We start from the raw sequence: 19,180 nt of genomic DNA, 5'->3' as shown, positions 1-19,180 counted from the left end.
TGCATAATTCAAGGGTGGACCGGTATCGATTGAGTCGCCTCGGTTCATAGGACAGGGGAAGATTCGTAGGAAAAGCGGAGAGAAGTAAAAAGAGTAAGGTTTGAAAGATTCACCGGTGTCCTGTGAACTCTCGAAACTTTCTGAGGGGGTGGAAAATTAGCGAAACATCGGGGTAAACAGCGGACGATGTTCTTTGAAACGAACTTACGAGAAACTCATCAATATTCCATCGCACAAAGTTTCGTCTGAAATGTTCGGTTTATTTTAGTCAGGAAATTTTAGGTCTTTTAGTGTGACAGTATTAATACAGTATCAATACAAAGTATCATTACATTATTATTAAATTAACTTCAAATTTTGTACAACACCAAGTAGATCAAGGTAGATAATGTAGTAGATCAATATTTTTAAAGAAATAAAATATTTAAAATGATGTTTTGTTCCAAGATTAAAAGATGACTATAGAGTTGAGAGTCACTGAAGGTTCACCATCGGAAACGTTATTAGAATGATTACGCTTTTGTCGAAGGGGTAGAAGTTCGAACCCGATTAGCGGAATGCTTGGTCCAGCTAATCCAGAGGGTCGATCCGTGGCCCTTTTACTTTGCCACCTTCGGCCAATTTTCTTTTCCCTTTCGTTCGTTTACGACGCGAAGACACGCGTCCCGACGTAAAATCGAAAAAAGAAAGAATTCGTGGCTTTCTTCTCCGCTAACAGCACGGAAGAGTAAAATGGCGGAGGTGGTGCGATTCAACCGGGTAAAAAGATGAATTATCGGCGTTATCGTTACGCTTCGGTTCACCCGAGGGGCTCCTGTGTAATCAGGTCGATTCTATAGGCCCTTTTCATGGGTTATCCTTGAATTGCGCTGTTGAAAATATGGGATGTCGACAGGATATTGATTTTTGACCTGCTCTAGCCACTAGTATTTTAAGCACGCGCTTTAAACAAAGATATCAAACAAAACACAGACATCTGACTGCTCAAGGTACCTACGAAAGATACCTAAGACACTCGAACTACCTAAAGTACCTGAAATATCTGAAATAGTTTACGTAACTGGAAAACCAAAAAGCACTTGTATGTATGTAAAACTATCTAGTACATCTAAAAGTACCTGAAGTACCTAAAACTACCTGAGATTGATGGAAGTACCTGAAGTACCTGTAGCAGCTGAAACAACCTGAGATGCATGAAAGTACCTGAAGTACTTGAAGTACCTAAAACTACCTGAGATTCATTATAGTACCTGAAGTACTTGAAGTACCTAAAAATATCTGAGGTTCATTAAACTACTTGGAGTAGCTATAACTACCTAAGATTTATGAAAGTATCTGAAGCACCTGAAGTACCTAAAACTATCTGAGATTCATGATAGTACCTGAAGTACTTGAAGTACCTAAAAATATCTGAGATTCTTTAAACTATTTGGAGTAGCTATAACTACCTAAGATTTATGAAAGTATCTGAAGCACCTGAAGTACCTAAAACTATCTGAGATTCATGATAGTACCTGAAGTACTTGAAGTACCTAAAAATATCTGAGGTTCATTAAACTACTTGGAGTAGCTATAACTACCTAAGATTTAAGAAAGTATCTGAAGCACCTGAAGTACCTAAAACTATCTGAGATTCATTATAGTACCTGAAGTACTTGAAGTACCTAAAAATATCTGAGATTCATTAAACTACTTGGAGTAGCTATAACTACCTAAGATTTATGAAAGTACCTGAAGTACCTGAAGTACCTAAAGTCACCTGAGATTCACGAAATTACCTGAAGTACCTAAAACTACCTAAAGTACCTGAAGTACCTGAAGCACCTGAGGTAGTAGAGGCAGCACAAGTGTTCAAAAATACCAGAAGTATCCAAAACTATCTGAAATACCTGAAAGTGTCTGAAGTGCCTAAAGTATCTAAGGTAATAGAAGCACCAGAAGACTCAAAAGTGCCTGAAGTATCTGACAGTACCGAAAGTACCTACATTACTGAGATACCAAACATCAAATAGCATCAGTCTCTATCTCCTAGTCGAACTAGAAGAACAACTTAATAGAAAGCGGTCGAAACAAATGGCTCTAATTAACCTAACAAATATCAATGAACCTGTAACAAGAACTCAATCCGCAACAAATCTCCGTCTCATACAAATAGAAGCAATCAGCGTACAAGTAACAACCGTACGAATAAGAGGTTAGAAAATGCAAGTAAATTTGCACGTTCATCGATCATCCTCGCAGTCGGAGTCAATGTAGCATCAACGTTCAAACGGTTCTCTATAAACTCTCCGTACCAGCTATCCTCGTCCGATTTTAACAAAGCTAACGAAGCGAAAAGATTAATGGAGCGACGTTCGCCAGATAAATGACGAAAGAGAGTGTCGCGGCGAATATTAGCGAGATCCTGAGAGGCGAGGCCGCAAATTATCGCCCTCATATCGGCCTGCAATTCCGACGAGATTCACTTTCGTGAACAGGGGGCTGCATTAATGGCCATGGAATGGTCGGTACACCGCCATAAATTCCTTCTACCCTAGTCGCTTTCCAGCCTACCTGATCCTACGAACCGTGGATTTCGAACCGGATTCCGGCTGCCCATCGGATTCGAATAAATTTCAATGGACCGTCACGAGACTCATGGCGATCATAACTGGATCGCAGATTAGCATTTTTGGAACTGGTACAACATGGGACTGGTCAATATTTTCTTAGTCTACTTTATACCATTCAGATATCACTGTTGGTTTAGTGGAATTTGGAGAATCTTGTAATAAATTTGAACTTCCCGCCAAAATCACTCTTGACGATTCTGGGTGAATGGGATATTTTTGGAACTGGTTCATCATGGGACTGGTCAATATTTTCTTAGTCTACGCTGCTTTATATCACTCAGATATCACATTTGGTTTAGTGGGATTTGGAGAATCTTGTAATAAATTTGAACTTCCCGCCAAAATGTCTCTTGACGATTCTGGGTGAATGGGATATTTTTGGAACTGGTTCAATATGGGACTGATCGATATATTCTGAGTCTACTTTACTTTATATCACTCAGATATCACATTTGGTTTATTGGAATTTGGAGAATCTTGTAATAAATTTAAATTTTCCGCCAAAATGTCTCTTGACGATTCTGGGTGAATGGGATATTTTTGGAACTGGTTCAATATGGGACTAGTCGATATTTTCTGAGTCTACTTTACTTTATATCACTCAGATATCACATTTGGTTTAGTGGGATTTGGAGTATCTTGTAATAAATTTGAACTTCCCGCCAAAATGTCTCTCTTGATGATTCTGGCTAAGTGAGAGATTATTGTAGGAATAGATTTAGTATATTTGGAACTGGTCAATATTTTCTGAGTCTACTTCACTTTACACCACTTCGACATCACTTTGGATTAGCTGGATTTGTAGAATCTTGTAATAAATTTGAATTTCCCGCCAAAATATCTCTCTTGGATTTTACTGAATTGCACACGATTATTTTCTTACATAGCTGGAGACTAAGGCTAGTTTATACTTTATTCTTCATGAAGTTTAAAGAAAATATTTAATAAAATTGTACATGAAGAATTTTTCCAATGTAAAGAGTCCACAAAATTAAATTTCTGAAACCTTCATTACAGACTTTATGTCTAACCCTTCCAATATTCACCCATAAAACATCACTAAAATAAAAAATTTATAATTGAAACTCGCAGCACAGGAAAATGAAGTTTAACCAGTTCATATTCTCTCCCCGACAATTGAATCAAAGATGAAATAACGCGAGTTCAAAAGCTAACCAGCGACGGATATCCGCATTAAAATTCTTGATTCATTGAGTTTGCTCTGTCAATGGTTATCTCAGTCTCCATTATATGATATTCCATAGGTTATCCGGCAGTGTTCCCCGCAGCGTATTCGCAACATCTGACATCTTTGTGCGATCCGTGCGTGAAATGATACAACACCTGGCGTTGACATGCGCCGGAAATTAACCAATTGTCAAATTCCTGGCGATACCGGGACCAGACGTCTCGCGTTCCCTGTCCTGTCAGTTCAATGTGATTTTGAACAATGTATTATTCTACTATTGCAATTTAATATGAAAATTAAATCGTTCTCTCATTTTAATTATAATTGCGTTTCATTACTTTAGGAAGGTTTCATACGAGTGAAATATTTTTATGGAGATTGGGGTTAGGGTTTTTTTTTATATTTCTGAATTTTTAGATTTTTAGATTTTTAGGTTTTCAGTATTTCTGGGTTAGGTTAGGTGACTTGTTAGTTAGGTTAGGTTATATTAGGTAACTTGTTATTTAGGTTAGGTTAGATTAGGTAACTTGTTAGTTATGTTATGTTAGGTTAAGCAATTTGCTAGTCAGGTTAGGTCAGATTAGGCAACCTGTTAGTCAGGTTAGGTTAGATTAAGCAACTTGCTAGTTAGGTTAGGTTATATTAGGTAACTTGTTATTTAGGTTAGGTTAGATTAGGTAACTTGTTAGTTATGTTATGTTAGATTAAGCAATTTGCTATCAGGTTAGGTCAGATTAGGCAACCTGTTAGTCAGGTTAGGTTAGATTAAGCAACTTGCTAGTTAGGTTAGGTCAGATTAGGTAACCTGTTAGTCAGGTTAGGTTAGATTAAGCAACTTGTTAGTTAGATTAGGTTGGATTAAGCAACTTGTTAGTTAGGTTAGGTTACATTAAGCAACTTGTTAGTTATGTTAGGTCAGATTAGATAACTTGTTAGTTAGGTTAGGTTAGATTAAGCAACTTGTTAGCTAGGTTAGTGAGATTAGATATCTTTTTAGGTATGTTAGATCAAATTAGATAACTTGTTAGTTGGGTTAGGTTACATTAAGCAACTTGTTAATTAGGTTAGATGAGATTAGACAACTTGTTAGGTAGGTTAGATCAAATTAGATAACTTGTTAGTTGGGTTAGGTTACATTAAGCAACTTGTTAATTAGGTTAGGTGAGATTAGACAACTTGTTAGGTAGGTTAGATCAAATTAGATAACTTATTAGTTAGGTTAGGTTAGATTAGGTAACTTGCTAGTTAGGTTAGGTGAGATCAGGCATCTTGTTAGGTGAGCACGATATGAAGGTCACAGTAATCCAGGGCAAAGATGAAGATCGAAGGAAAATCTCGCGAACAGGGTGAAATCTATTATCGACAGAATTAGCGGCGCCCTGGAGCACGTATTTCGACGACACACCCTTTGTCTATGGCTAACGATACGGGGTGGTCGGATAAGGGTTGCGTAGCTCCCCTCGTAAACATCAGACTCGCGTTAGTCGTCAGAAATCAGGGGGATATCCGGTGGCAGCCGGAGAAACCAACCCAGGGGAATCCCCATGGTATTTCTCTATACTCTCTCTCTCTCTCTCTTGTATCGAGTTTCCCCGATAATTCGATCGGTGCACGTTCCGTGTCGGCTACCATCGATCGCGATGGATTCGGTTTCTTCCCGCGGGACGAGGAAATTCTCTACGGATCGACAAGTTTCAGCTATGTCACTGTTTCTGGGAAGTTATCTGCAAGTTGGACCGTAAGGATCTTTCGCGGACGTTGACCTGAAATCTTAGAGACTTATTAATTACACAATTTAGGGGTCTAGCAATTGAGAAATCTTAAAAACTTGAATATCGAATTTGGGGTTTAGAAATTTTGCAATTTAAGGATGTATAAGTTTGTGGATGTAGGAGTAGAAAATTTAGAAATTTGTTGAACGCACAAAAATTGTAAAATTTGCAAACTTACATTAATACCCCAAAAAGGACCACTTTCCAAACGATTTAACCATCCACATCTCAGTGTCCATTTACCGACCATCGAACCCGAAAGTTCCATAGTTTCGATTAAACTGCGATTGATCCCCACAACAACGCATTCTATCCACCATGTCTCTGTTTACGAGCAATCGAGATGGATCACAGCTCGTAAACACGGTTTTTACAGCATCCAGCGAGCATCAACCTTTACCGGAACGCCTTTAACGATTTCGTCTCGTCTAAACGCGAATCTAATACGGTCGAGGAATCTTCAGAAGAAATGATCCCTTTTTTCCCTCTCTCTTTATGCGTACGTGTACGTTGATTTCAGCCAGTCGTATTAAAAGAGGATTTACTTGGCTTTCGAGATCTGAATTTAATGGGCAAAAGCTCGTGGAGTATTCGTGGATCACGTATGTATGCTCGGAACGAAAGGGGGTGAAAAGAGATTTCGTAATTGGGATGAACAGAGCTCGTCATCGAAATTTCACGACGAACAAGGTTTCATTTTTATCAACTCTCGAACTTTTTGGGGGTGTACAAACGATTCTCCCTTATATTCCTCTTTTATGTGTACATGTTCGATTTTCTATTCTGTGTGTACATGAATTTTTATTAATGTATGCACGTGTCTGAATTTTTATTATGTATGTACATGTGTGAATTTTTATTTTGTAGGTGCAAGTTTGAATTTCTATATTGTAGGTACAAGTTTGAATTTTTATTAATGTATGTACATATGTGAATTTTTATTAATGTATGTACATGTGTGATTTTTTATTATGTATGTACATGTGTGATTTTTTATTATGTATGTACATGTGTGAATTTTTATTTTGTATGTACATGTATGATTTTTTATTACGTATGTGCATGTGTGAATTTTTAATATGTATGTACATATGTGAATTTTTATTAATGTATGTACATGTGTGATTTTTTATTATGTATGTACATATGTGATTTTTTATTATGTATGTACATATGTGAATTTTTATTTTGTATGTACATGTATGATTTTTTATTACGTATGTGCATGTGTGAATTTTTATTGTGTATGTACATATGTGAACTTTTATTAATGTATGTACATGTGTGATTTTTTATTATATATGTACATATGTAAATTTTCATTTTGTAGGTACATGTATGATTTTTTATTATGTATGTACATGTGTGGATTTTTATTATGTATGTACATGTGGGAATTTTTATTATGTATGTACATGTGTGAATTTTTATTATGTATGTACATATGTGAATTTCTACTTTGTAGATACAAGTTTGAATTTTATATTATGTACATACATCTTTGAAGTTCCATTTTGTACATACATGTTTGAATTTTCATTTTGAAGGTACATGTATGAAATTTCATTTTGTACATACATGTTTGAATTTTAATATTGAAGATACATGTTTGAATTTTCATTTTAAAGGTACATATTTGAAGTTTCATTTTGTGCATACATGTTTGAATTTTCATTTTAAAGGTACATGTACAAAGTTTCATTTTGAACATACATGTTTAAATTTTCATATCGAAGGTACATATCTGAAGTTTCATGTAGTTTGATTTTCAGTCCATCTCCAAATCAATTTAAAACATTCCCCAATTTTTTGCCCCAGTATCTCGTTAAGAGCAACGCGAGTTGTCTACATAATCATTAAGATAATCATCCGTGTCGGTCGGCAGCAACGGAGGGTATAGTAATCGATGTAGAGCATAAATTGGATACACAGCGTATATCCCCAGGGCCTAGCATCGCCATCGTACCACGTTGTTCTGTTCAGATTCTCCCTGTCTCTTCTCCCTTTCGCCCTGGTGTCCTTCGTTTCCCGTTCACGATCGATAACGATCGCGTTCGATCTTGATAATTGCTTGGGCTGTCGTTAATCATCGTGGCTGATGCTGCAGGTGAGGTGTCAGGTGGCCATCGAGGGTACGCGGCTTCAACAACCTCGCGAAACCGTGTGTACGTAACGGGTTGATTTATTGGAACCGTGACTACTGTATGATTGGCGAAAGTGTACAATAATTGGATTCTTTTCGATATTGTTGCATACCTCGAATGATGATGTTTTCTGCCAATTGCGGAGAGGAGGCAATTTAAATAATTCGAATTATTTGGCAATTTTTATTATTTAGAGTATCTGTGTTTGTGGATCGTACAATTTTCAAAGTCCGAAATTCCTACATCCTCAAATTCTCACATATGAAAATTTCCACACATGCAAAAGCACACGTCCTCAAATTTCCATATTTCCAAATTCCCACATTCCCAAATTCCCACATCCCTAAATTCTCACATATGCAAATTCCCACATATGCAAATTTCCACATTTCCAAATTCCCACATCCCCAAATTCCCGCATATGTAAATTCCCACATTCCCAAATTCCCACATCCCTAAATTCTCACATATGCAAATTCCCACACATGCAAATTTCCACATTTCCAAATTCCCACATTTCCAAATTCTCATATTTCCAAATTTCCACACTTCCAAATTCCCATATTTCCAAATTCCCACATATGTAAATTCTCACATATGCAAATTTCCACATTTCCAAATTCCCACATCCCCAAATTCCCGCATATGTAAATTTCCACATTCCCAAATTCCCACATCCCTAAATTCTTACATATGCAAATTCCCACATATGCAAATTTCCACATTTCCAAATTCCCACATTTCCAAATTCTCATATTTCCAAATTTCCACACTTCCAAATTCCCATATTTCCAAATTCCCACATATGTAAATTCCCACATTTCCAAATTCTCACATATGCAAATTTCCACATATGCAAATTCCCACATCCCCAAATTTCCACATCTCTAAATTCTCACATTTCCAAATTCTCATATTCTCAAATTCTCACATATGGAAATTCCCACATCACCGATTTCCCATGTCTCCAAATTTCCACATCTCCAAATTACCAAATCCCCAATTCCTAAGTCCCCAACTCCCAAGTCCCCAATTCCCCCAATCTCCAAATCCCTAAATCCCCAATTTCCCAAATTTCCAACCCCCAAATATCCCAAATCCCTAAAACATCCAAGTACCACCCTTTCCCTAAATCCCCAATTACTCAAAATCCCAACATTTCCAAAAATCCGTACCCAAACTTTCACTCCACAATTTACAAAATTTCTCCAAGACAGCAATTCTTGATTGAATCTCCGAAACACAAGCATCCCCATCGAATTCCCCCAACGCAAACGAAATTCACCCCCAGGCAACGTTTGAATTATTATCGGTGGCTAAAAAGTTCGCCCCCATTGAAATATCGTCATTCTTTCACATTCCTGTAACGACCCGGCCATTTCCTGGTTTCACTTACGCCATCTTGGAGCAATCGGTGTGCACCAATTTCCTTGGCAACACGTTTAACCGAATCGCATAAGTCATCGGGGATAATTGATTATCTGAATTGCGATCGCCTATCTCGTTGAATAGGCAGCGAACGAGTTCTCTCTACGACACCGTTGCTGATCACTCGTTGATTTTTCTGTAAGATTGACAGAGAAATTTGCTTCGTGATTATGTGGATAATTGATCGTGTTTAACGAATCATGGTGAAACGAGTGCTGCATTTATTTAGAAATTTTTAGATTTTATTATTTAGTTGCTGATGCAAGATTGGTATTTAAGTTTTTCGAGGGTAGTATTTTTTACTTTTTTAATTACTGAATTACTAATTTAATTAGTGCGTTATATTCTAGTTTAATTACTAGTTTATTTACTAACTTATATTCTAGTTTAATTGCTAGTTTATTTACTAAATTATATTTCAACTCCTCAGTCAGTTTCAACCCCTGAATTTTGGAATTTTTGTGTCACAGTATTTTTTAGATTTTTAATCACTGAATTATATTCTAGTACAACTACTAGTTTAATTACTAACTTATATTGTAGTTCAATTACTAAGTTTAATTACTAAATTATATTGTAGGTCCTCACTGTTTTAGTCACTGAACCAAAATGTCTTCAGATTTTCAAATTCTGCTACTTTTAGATTTGTCAATTTTCAAACTTCAGTCACATTATTTTCATACTTTTGAACTCTGAATTTTCTAATTGTGGAACAATATTGAACAATATAGAACAACATTGAAAACACAGTGAGTTCAGTTGGCAGAATGCAACATAAGCTTCCCACGTAGTCATCGATTATCTGACTCGCCTAATCTCCAAATTAGAAGCAACAAACGAATCTCAGGATTTATCAGAGCAATATCTGAAGAAGTTCCGGAACTTTCACCTAAACGACCAGATGGTATCTTGATAGATTATACAAGTTCCTTATGAATGGCCCAAGACTTTTGAAGTTGGAATCGAGAACAAAGAGGGAGACAACCCTCTTAGATTACTCGAGATAATTCCAGTATCTTCCACTGTCTGATTAATGAATATCCCGAATAAGATGACAAAGTGTATCGATACGACGAAACATCCTATTAATTAATCTTAATTGCAAGTACAGAATTTTCTAGCCACACCATGTAAATTAATAAACGGTTTAATATCAAAGTTTCGCGTTCCTGGAACGCCCTCTTCGCTCTAATTCGAATAGTTTCGTACAAGATTTCCGCGAAGTGCTGTCTGGGATATCAATCTTCATCTCGACCTCGTTTCCGTAACTTTGCAGTGCGTTCAAAGGGTATTAAATTTTTGTGGGAGAATTCGCTATTTGTGTTGCCGTTGTGTTTAATAGCTTCTCAGTTAAACAATCGATGTTTAACTTATTTCGGGAAAAATGGTCTTAATGAAGTTCGATTTATAATTGTGAAGAGATTATTGACTGATGTGATTGGTAGATGAGGTGAAGAGATGAGGAGATAGCAAGGTTTTCTCTTCATTGCAATTTATGGTTCATTGTTGTGTAGAAAAGTTTTTTAACTGAACCGTCGAGTGTCTTCATTTCTAATAAAATTTTTGCTAACTGCAATTAGCAATTGCAATTTTGTATAATACATAAAATAGTGTTTGTAAAATATATAATTTAGTGTTTTAATGAAGAGTAGTATTCTTCAGACGTGAACATCAAATCAGAATCCCACAACACATATGCCATATGTCACGCACGAATATTTAAAATTGAGAAACGTAATTTGTAGAAATTGAAGAATACAAAAATAATGAATAGGTGTAAAATTAGCGTTTTCACGAGCAAATGACCCAATTTGCGACATGTGCAGGATCAGCGTAATGTTATGCGTAATCGCCTTCAGATGCCAGCTGCCTGTCGTTTCTTGCCACTATTACTCGCAGTCTGGAGCTCTTCTAATATCTTATGGGCCCCTTGTTTTTATTGCATTTTAACATCACGCTGACACGAACAGAGATTTAACACCGCTTTAATGACACGGTAAAAAACATCCTACCGTGGTATTATACTAATCGCAATTACAGGAAATCTGGTAAAAATTAATCTTTCAATTTGAGCTCAAAAATGAACTTTCACTATTTGCTGCATCTGTTGAATTTTAAATTAGTACAATTTTATTAGTGACATTCTTCATTTATTTTTATGTTCTTATTTAATCATTTTTATTAGGAATTGTAGCAGTAACCTCAGTCTTCATACATAAATATTAGAATTCTTAATAATGAACATTCTTATTAGTCTAACAATATTTAATAAACTTAATATATTAATATAATACTCAATATATTGTTAGTATATTGACCTTGTTAATTATCAGTCAAGAAATAGTCACAAGATTAAATAAATTAAAAACCTTTACAATGAGAATGAAGTTTTGAGGTTATGTTACAAATTAATGAATTTTGATGTATCAACATGTATTAATCTTGTTAATTATCAGTCAAGAAATAGTCATAAGATTAAACGAATTAAATAGAACATGAATTAAAAACCTATTCATTATAAACAATGAGAATGAAGTTCTGAGGTTATGTTAAAAATTAATGAATTTCAATATTAATTAAAAACTTGATACAAAACTTGGGCATGAAATATGGGTGCATTTAATACAAACAAGAGGTTCGTTATAGGATGTGTCCCATATAACATTGCGGATATTGTAGGCGAAGTCTCCCATAGATCACCAAGAGGCCCTTACGATATGGAAATTATTCCGCGTGCACGTGGCCCGGAGGTGTTGGGAAGATTTCCATCATAAATTACGAGAATTCGTGATTTAACCATGGTCACGCGATGGGGTTGCTCGACAATGTCACCCCGTTCGACAATGTACGCTTAGAGTACCTCCACTGCAAACATTTCGTGTGGCCATCGTGGAAATTGTCCTTAATGGCGAATTTCGAGGATACATTAGATAGATAAATTTATTTGTTGCGGGGTTCTTATGGGGTTGTTTAAGTTGTAGAGTTTGGGGTTTGGGGAGAGGGGAAATTTGGGATTTGGGAGTTGAGGAGTTGGAAAATTTAGAATTTGGGGGTTGAGGAGTTGGGAAATTTAGAATTTGGGGGCTTTGAGAATTTGGGAAATTTGGGAATTTGGGGGCGTGAGAATTTGGGAAATTTGGGAATTTGGGGGCGTGAGAATTTGGGAAATTTGGAAATTTGGGGGCGTGAGAATTTGGGAAATTTGGGAATTTGGGGGCGTGAGAATTTGGGAGCTTGAGAATTTGGGGGCGTGAGAATTTGGGAAATTTGGGAATTTGGGGGCGTGAGAATTTGGGAAATTTGGGAATTTGGGGGCGTGAGAATTTGGGGGCTTGAGAGTTCGGAAAATTTGGGAATTTGGGGGCGTGAGAATTTGGGAAATTTGGGAATTTGGAAGCGTGAGAATTTGGGGGCTTGAGAGTTTGGAAAAGTTAGAATTTGGGGGCGTGAGAATTTGGGAAATTTGGGAATTTGGAGACTTGAGAGTTTGGAAAATTTAGAATTTGGGAGCGTGAGAATTTGGAAGCGTGAGAATTTGGGAGCGTGAGAATTTGGAAAATTTAGAATTTGGAAGCGTGAGAATTTGAGGGCTTGAGAGTTTGGAAAATTTAGAATTTGAGAGCGTGAGAATTTGTGAAATTTAGAATTTGGAGGCTTGAGAGTTTGGGAAATTTAGAATTTGGGGTTTGAGGAGTTGGGAAATTTAGAATTTGGGGTTGAGGTGTTGGAAAATTTAAAATTTGGAGATCTGAAAATTCAGGAAATTTACAACTTGAGGTTTGAGGACTTGATTGATTGAAAATTTGTTAATTCACAAATCTTGAAATTTGAGGATACTAAGATGTGAAAACTTAGGAATTTATGAATACTTAAAAAGAACTTGAAGATGTACAAATTCATTCAAGACCTTGAAGAAGTACAAATTTATTTAGACCCTTGAAGATGCACAAATTCATTCAAAACCTTGAATAAGTACAAATATATATAAAACCTTGAAGATGTACAAATTCATTCAAGACCTCGAAGAAGCACAAATTTATATAAAACCTTGAAGATGTCCAAATTCATTCAAGACCTCGAATAAGCACAAATTTATATAAAACCTTGAAGATGTCCAAATTCATTCAAGACCTCGAATAAGCACAAATTTATATAAAACCTTGAAGATGTCCAAATTCATTCAAAACCTCGAATAACTACAAATTTATTTAAAACCTTAAAGAAGTATAAATTCACTCCCAACCTTCAACATCCCCAAATTTATAAATTCCACATTACGACACATAAATCTAAAAATTCCAAAACATGACAATAACGACCACAAAAAAGACAGTCATCCTAAATTCCAAACAACGAAAAACTTCATCTGCAAGTCCACATGAACTTGAAACTATCCATTCATCATTCACTGAACGATGACATTTTCGCGTCGCAATCGAGAATAGCCCGAAGGCGTGTGTCGAGTTCTCTATCGAATCGATCGACTCCAATAACCCTGCTCTTGACCTCGAGAAGAAGAGGAAGAAGAAGAAGACACCGAGGAAGAGAAGGAAAAAAGGTACTCACCGCTCGTAGGAATCCGGGGTCGTGCAGAGCTCGCCCAGCATGCAGTCCAAATCGGTCGCCAGGGAATTAAGCAGCTGAAAGAGAAGCAAAAAGGGGTTAGGGTCGTCGGTGGCACACCTCGTTTCGCAGCGGTACATCAATCGCCTTTTACTCTTTAATGAATACACGCGGTGAGATCGTTGTTCTGTATATTTTTAATGAAAACGCTGCTCGAAAAACGAAGCTAGGGGAAGTTAGGGGAAGTTGGGGATCTTTTGAGGGTAGTAGAGGACGAGGGCAGTGGAACGGTTTTCAATGAGCTTGGTTTGGAAAATGGGGGTTGGGGAATTGGGATGTTAGAAGTTGGGGGTTGACGGGGTGGAAAATTTAGAATTTGGGGGTTGAGGAGTTGGGAAATTTTGAATTTGGGAAATTTGGGAAATTTGGGAATTTGGGGGTTGAGGAGTTGGGAAATTTGGGAATTTGGGGGTTGAGGAGTTGGGAAATTTGGGAATTTGGGGGTTGAGGAGTTGGGAAATTTGGAAATTTGGGGGTTGAGGAGTTGGGAAATATTAAATTTGGGGGCTTGAGAATTTGGGGGCGTGAGAATTTGGGAAATTTGGGAATTTGGGGGCTTGAGAATTTGGGAAATTTGGGAATTTGGGGGCGTGAGAATTTGGGAAATTTGGGGGCTTGAGAGTTTGGAAAATTTAGAATTTGGGAGCGTGGAAATTTGGAAGCGTGAGAATTTGGAAAATTTAGAATTTGGGAGCGTGGAAATTTGGAAGCGCGAGAATTTGGAAAATTTAGAATTTGGGGGTGTGGAAATTTGGGAAATTTGGGAATTTGGGAGCGTGAGAATTTGGGGGCGTGAAAATTTGGGAAATTTGGAAATTTGGGGGCTTGAGAATTTGGGAAATTTAGGAATTTGGGAGCGTGAGAATTTGGGGGCGTGAGAATTTGGGAAATTTGGGAATTTGGGGGCTTGAGAATTTGGGAAATTTGGGAATTTGGGGGCGTGAGAATTTGGGAAATTTGGGGGCTTGAGAGTTTGGAAAATTTAGAATTTGGGAGCGTGGAAATTTGGAAGCGTGAGAATTTGGAAAATTTAGAATTTGGGAGCGTGGAAATTTGGAAGCGCGAGAATTTGGAAAATTTAGAATTTGGGGGTGTGGAAATTTGGGAAATTTGGGAATTTGGGAGCGTGAGAATTTGGGGGCGTGAAAATTTGGGAAATTTGGAAATTTGGGGGCTTGAGAATTTGGGAAATTTAGGAATTTGGGAGCGTGAGAATTTGGGGGCGTGAGAATTTGGGAAATTTGGAAATTTGGGGGCTTGAGAGTTTGGAAAATTTAGAATTTGGGAGCGTGGAAATTTGGAAGCGTGAGAATTTGGAAAATTTAGAATTTGGGAGCGTGGAAATTTGGAAGCGCGAGAATTTGGAAAATTTAGAATTTGGGGGTGTGGAAATTTGGGAAATTTGGGAATTTGGGAGCGTGAGAATTTGGGGGCGTGAAAATTTGGGAAATTTGGAAATTTGGGGGCTTGAGAATTTGGGAAATTTAGGAATTTGGGAGCGTGAGAATTTGGGGGCGTGAGAATTTGGGAAATTTGGAAATTTGGGGGCTTGAGAATTTGGAAAATTTAGAATTTGGGAGCGTGGAAATTTGGAAGCGCGAGAATTTGGAAAATTTAGAATTTGGGGGTGTGGAAATTTGGGAAATTTGGGAATTTGGGAGCGTGAGAATTTGGGGGCGTGAGAATTTGGGAAATTTGGGGGCTTGAGAATTTGGGAAATTTGGGAATTTGGGAGCGTGAGAATTTGGGGGCGTGAGAATTTGGGAAATTTGGAAATTTGGGGGCTTGAGAGTTTGGAAAATTTAGAATTTGGGAGCGTGGAAATTTGGAAGCGTGAGAATTTGGAAAATTTAGAATTTGGGAGCGTGGAAATTTGGAAGCGTGAGAATTTGTGAAATTTAGAATTTGGGAAACGACTGAGAACCTAACCGAGTTGATATAACTTGAAAATTATTATCAGTAAATTTGCAAAGAGTGAATGTTAGAGCTAATGAGTTAGCAGAGTTTTTCCAGTGAAGAACATTTCTACGGTTTCCATCGGCTTTTCAATGAAAAAGATCAACGCAAGGTTTCCCGTTTGCTTCCCGTTGCTTTAGAATCCATCGATTTCCATCGGCTTTGTGAGCAAAGCTTCGACAGCCGGAATATCTATCCGACGTTCTATGGGGTTCCATGCTTCGTTGCTCGCATGACTCACGGAGATACGTGTACCAGCCAAATATTCCCGAATCTAAAGCATGCATTACCTGTATGCCATGTAGGAGGGTGAATATTTCATGGTAATTTTAATCATTTCCTGTACTGCTTTTGTTGACAGTCTTATGAGTTGGTCATCTTCGGTTAATTATCTGGAGATGACCAATTGAAGTCTATGTAATTATAATCCTAACTTTGAATCTTTAAATACTTGCATACTTAACTTGCTGTTTCTAAACATTGACCTTCGTTTAAAATTTCATGACAGAAAAGTGTAACAAAATGGCACTTGTGACACATCAAATTAAACCTTGAAGCTTCCCGAAAATAACCACACAAAGTTTGCGTTCATATTTCCAGCACAAAATGGACGGTCTTCAAGGACCTCCAAAATGGATCTCGTAACATATCTGTTGGAAGTAGTTTCGATTTGATACAATTTGATGGCAACAAATCACCCGTACAGCTACAATTTATGACAAATGCAATTTCCAATTCAAACTTATCATGTCTGAACAAGAGACAGTAAAGGCAGACGGGAACAGCAGAAGGTTCAGACAACGACGTATCCCGTTATCTGTCAATCGAGCTGTCCCGGGGTGTGTATGAAAATTTCAGAAATAGTCTGAGATTTTGTGGAGCGAGTTACGTGTTACCCGTGTCACAAGGGGAGTCGATACTCGTATCGACAGATTGCGTGGTGAATAGAGGGGGTGAATTGCAATTACATTCTCACGATGACCCTTTAAGGTCGTGCACGAGTTCACCACATCCGAGGGTTCTGATGATATTTAAATTGCACTCGAGACTGTTCGTTAGGAAATTCTCTATTTGGCGCGTTATTTTGTTGAAAGTGTTCTGTGTATGGGATATTCGAGACATTTATAATGATATATTCTATTTAATTATATCAAAATTTTAGGTGGTCTTCTTTGCTTATGGATGTATCAGTTGATAATTTAATAGGAATCAAGAAATGGGTGTTACTGAAAGATTTTAATTTGGTATAGATATAGTTGAGTGATGGCAATTTTAATTTAATTGACTTGTAATTCAAGTAACTCAAGTAGTTGAGTTGGTGTAAGTAATCGTATAAATTCAAGTAATTTAAGAAATATATGTAACTCAAGTGACTTAAGTGACTTAATGGACTCAAGTGACTCAACAGACTGAACTGACTCAAATAACTCAACTAACTTAACTAACTCAAGTTACTTAAGTTACTCAACTTATTCAACTGACTCAACCTACTCAACTGACTTAAATCACTTAACTAACTCAACTAACTCAACTAACTCAATTAACTTAACTAAATCAAGTTACTCAATTTATTCAACTAACTCAACTGACTCAACTGACTCAACTAACTCAATTAGCTTAACTAATTCAAATTACTCAATTTATTCAACTGACTCAACTGACTCAACTGATTCAACTAACTCAATTAGCTTAACTAATTCAAATTACTCAATTTATTCAACTGACTCAACTTACTCAACCAGCTTAACTAACTCAAGTTACTCAACTTATTTAACTGACTCAACTTACTCAACCTACTCAACTGACTTAACTCACTTAACTAACTCAACTAACTCAACTAACTCAACTAACTCAACTAACTCAACTAACTCAACTAACTCAACTAACTCAACTAACTCAACTAACTCAACTAAATCAACTAACTCAGCTAACTCAACTAACTCAACTAACTTCACTGACTCAACTTACTTAATGAACCTATCTAACTTAACTAACATTATTAAATATTCACCAATCAGTTGAGAAACCACTGTGTCAAGATCTTATAAAATTGTACATAAATTTTTCCACCTAAATTTTACCATTTCAATCCGTCTAAAAATGAATCTTTTTATTTTATTATCAATTTTTGTTGGAGTTCATCCGAACTCGTGTAAAACCACTTGACGAACTCGTACGAGACGAGACGGGAAGTTAGTTTATTAGAAAAAACCCCTCTCGAATGGGATCACCGGTAAATATAATAACCCCTTCAAGTGTGCTGCACTTTTTTCATAAACGAAAATTGTGATCCTCGTAAATTGTCGTGATTATGGGGGCAAGATAGGAGGGCGTCTACCGTGGAGCTTCAATGGGGTTCGTTTTCGTTTAATTAATGTTCCATGCTTTTCCCGCGTTCCACTCGAAAACTTTGTTGTTTTATTTTTTGTGTTTCTATTAACTTGTTATTCAGAGACTTTTTTCACAATGCGTTTCAAAAATTATTACGGTTTTTCAATCATTGAAACGAGGTTTTTTAACTGGTCGTAAATGGAAGCTAGTAAATAGAGTTCTTTGCAGTCTTTCATTGAGTTTACCCTTTTTGATCGGTCAGAGTTTTAATTTAGCTGTTGCAGTCGTTTATCAATTGAATATTTTTCAATAACATTCATAGACTCTTCATATGTTGGGCAGAGAATTTTATTTTTTAGACACAAGTATTTTCTGTTCATAAATAAACATTTTTTAAATTATTTACTCATTCAAAAATTTATTCGTTTATAATAAAAATTTATTCTTCATAAATTTACTTAATAAATGTTCAAATATGCAACTCAAAAACGAATCTTCACAAATCATTTTTATAATAAAATTAAATACAACAATATACAATATACTATTTTGTAAATCACACAATATTTGTATAACTATGTATAAACAATTACATGCAATAAATTTTTACATCCATCTGTTTCGACTCACTCGAAGAAAAATATTTAGTAAAATAAAATTAAATAATTGTGAACCTGTTAATTTTAATAATATAAACAAATGCAATTATTTCTATAATATAATAAATGTTCGTATTAATTTTTAAAAAATAAATAATATAAATTAATATCAATTTTTAAAAAATAATGATATAAATTAATATTAATTTTTAAAAACTAAACGACATAAACTAATATCAACTTTTAAAAAATAATGATATAAATTAATATTAGTTTTTCAAAAATAATGATATAAATTAATATTAATTTTTAAAAACTAAACGACATAAATTAATATCAACTTTCAAAAAATAAACGATAAAAATTAATATTAATTTTTCAAAAATAATGATATAAATTAATATTAATTTTTAAAAACTAAACGACATAAACTAATATCAACTTTTAAAAAATAATGATATAAATTAATATTAGTTTTTCAAAAATAATGATATAAATTAATATTAATTTTTAAAAACTAAACGAC

The 19,180-nt window shown here is 35.9% G+C and overlaps 1 protein-coding gene across 7 annotated transcripts in view; it reads right to left on the bottom strand.

Annotated features, from left to right (window-relative positions):
* The window catches only part of spri (Src homology 2 domain-containing protein sprint), a 225,163-nt gene that overhangs the window by 122,080 nt on the left and 83,903 nt on the right, over positions 1-19,180 (bottom strand). For 6 of the 7 annotated variants that reach the window (XM_012294180.2, XM_076539436.1, XM_012294189.2 and 3 more), the window contains exon 3: positions 13,712-13,785. The exons of the other annotated variant lie outside the window; for it this stretch is intronic. In XM_012294180.2, coding sequence (XP_012149570.1) covers positions 13,712-13,785 — 74 coding nt within the window. The remainder of the gene's footprint in view (positions 1-13,711; positions 13,786-19,180) is intronic. 7 annotated transcript variants of the gene reach the window in all.

This window comes from Megachile rotundata, chromosome 14 (genome assembly GCF_050947335.1).
Source record: "Megachile rotundata isolate GNS110a chromosome 14, iyMegRotu1, whole genome shotgun sequence".
Lineage (NCBI taxonomy): Eukaryota > Metazoa > Arthropoda > Insecta > Hymenoptera > Megachilidae > Megachile > Megachile rotundata.
The sequence above is the reverse complement of the archived record's forward strand: the minus strand, read 5'-3'. Positions and strand labels throughout refer to the sequence as shown.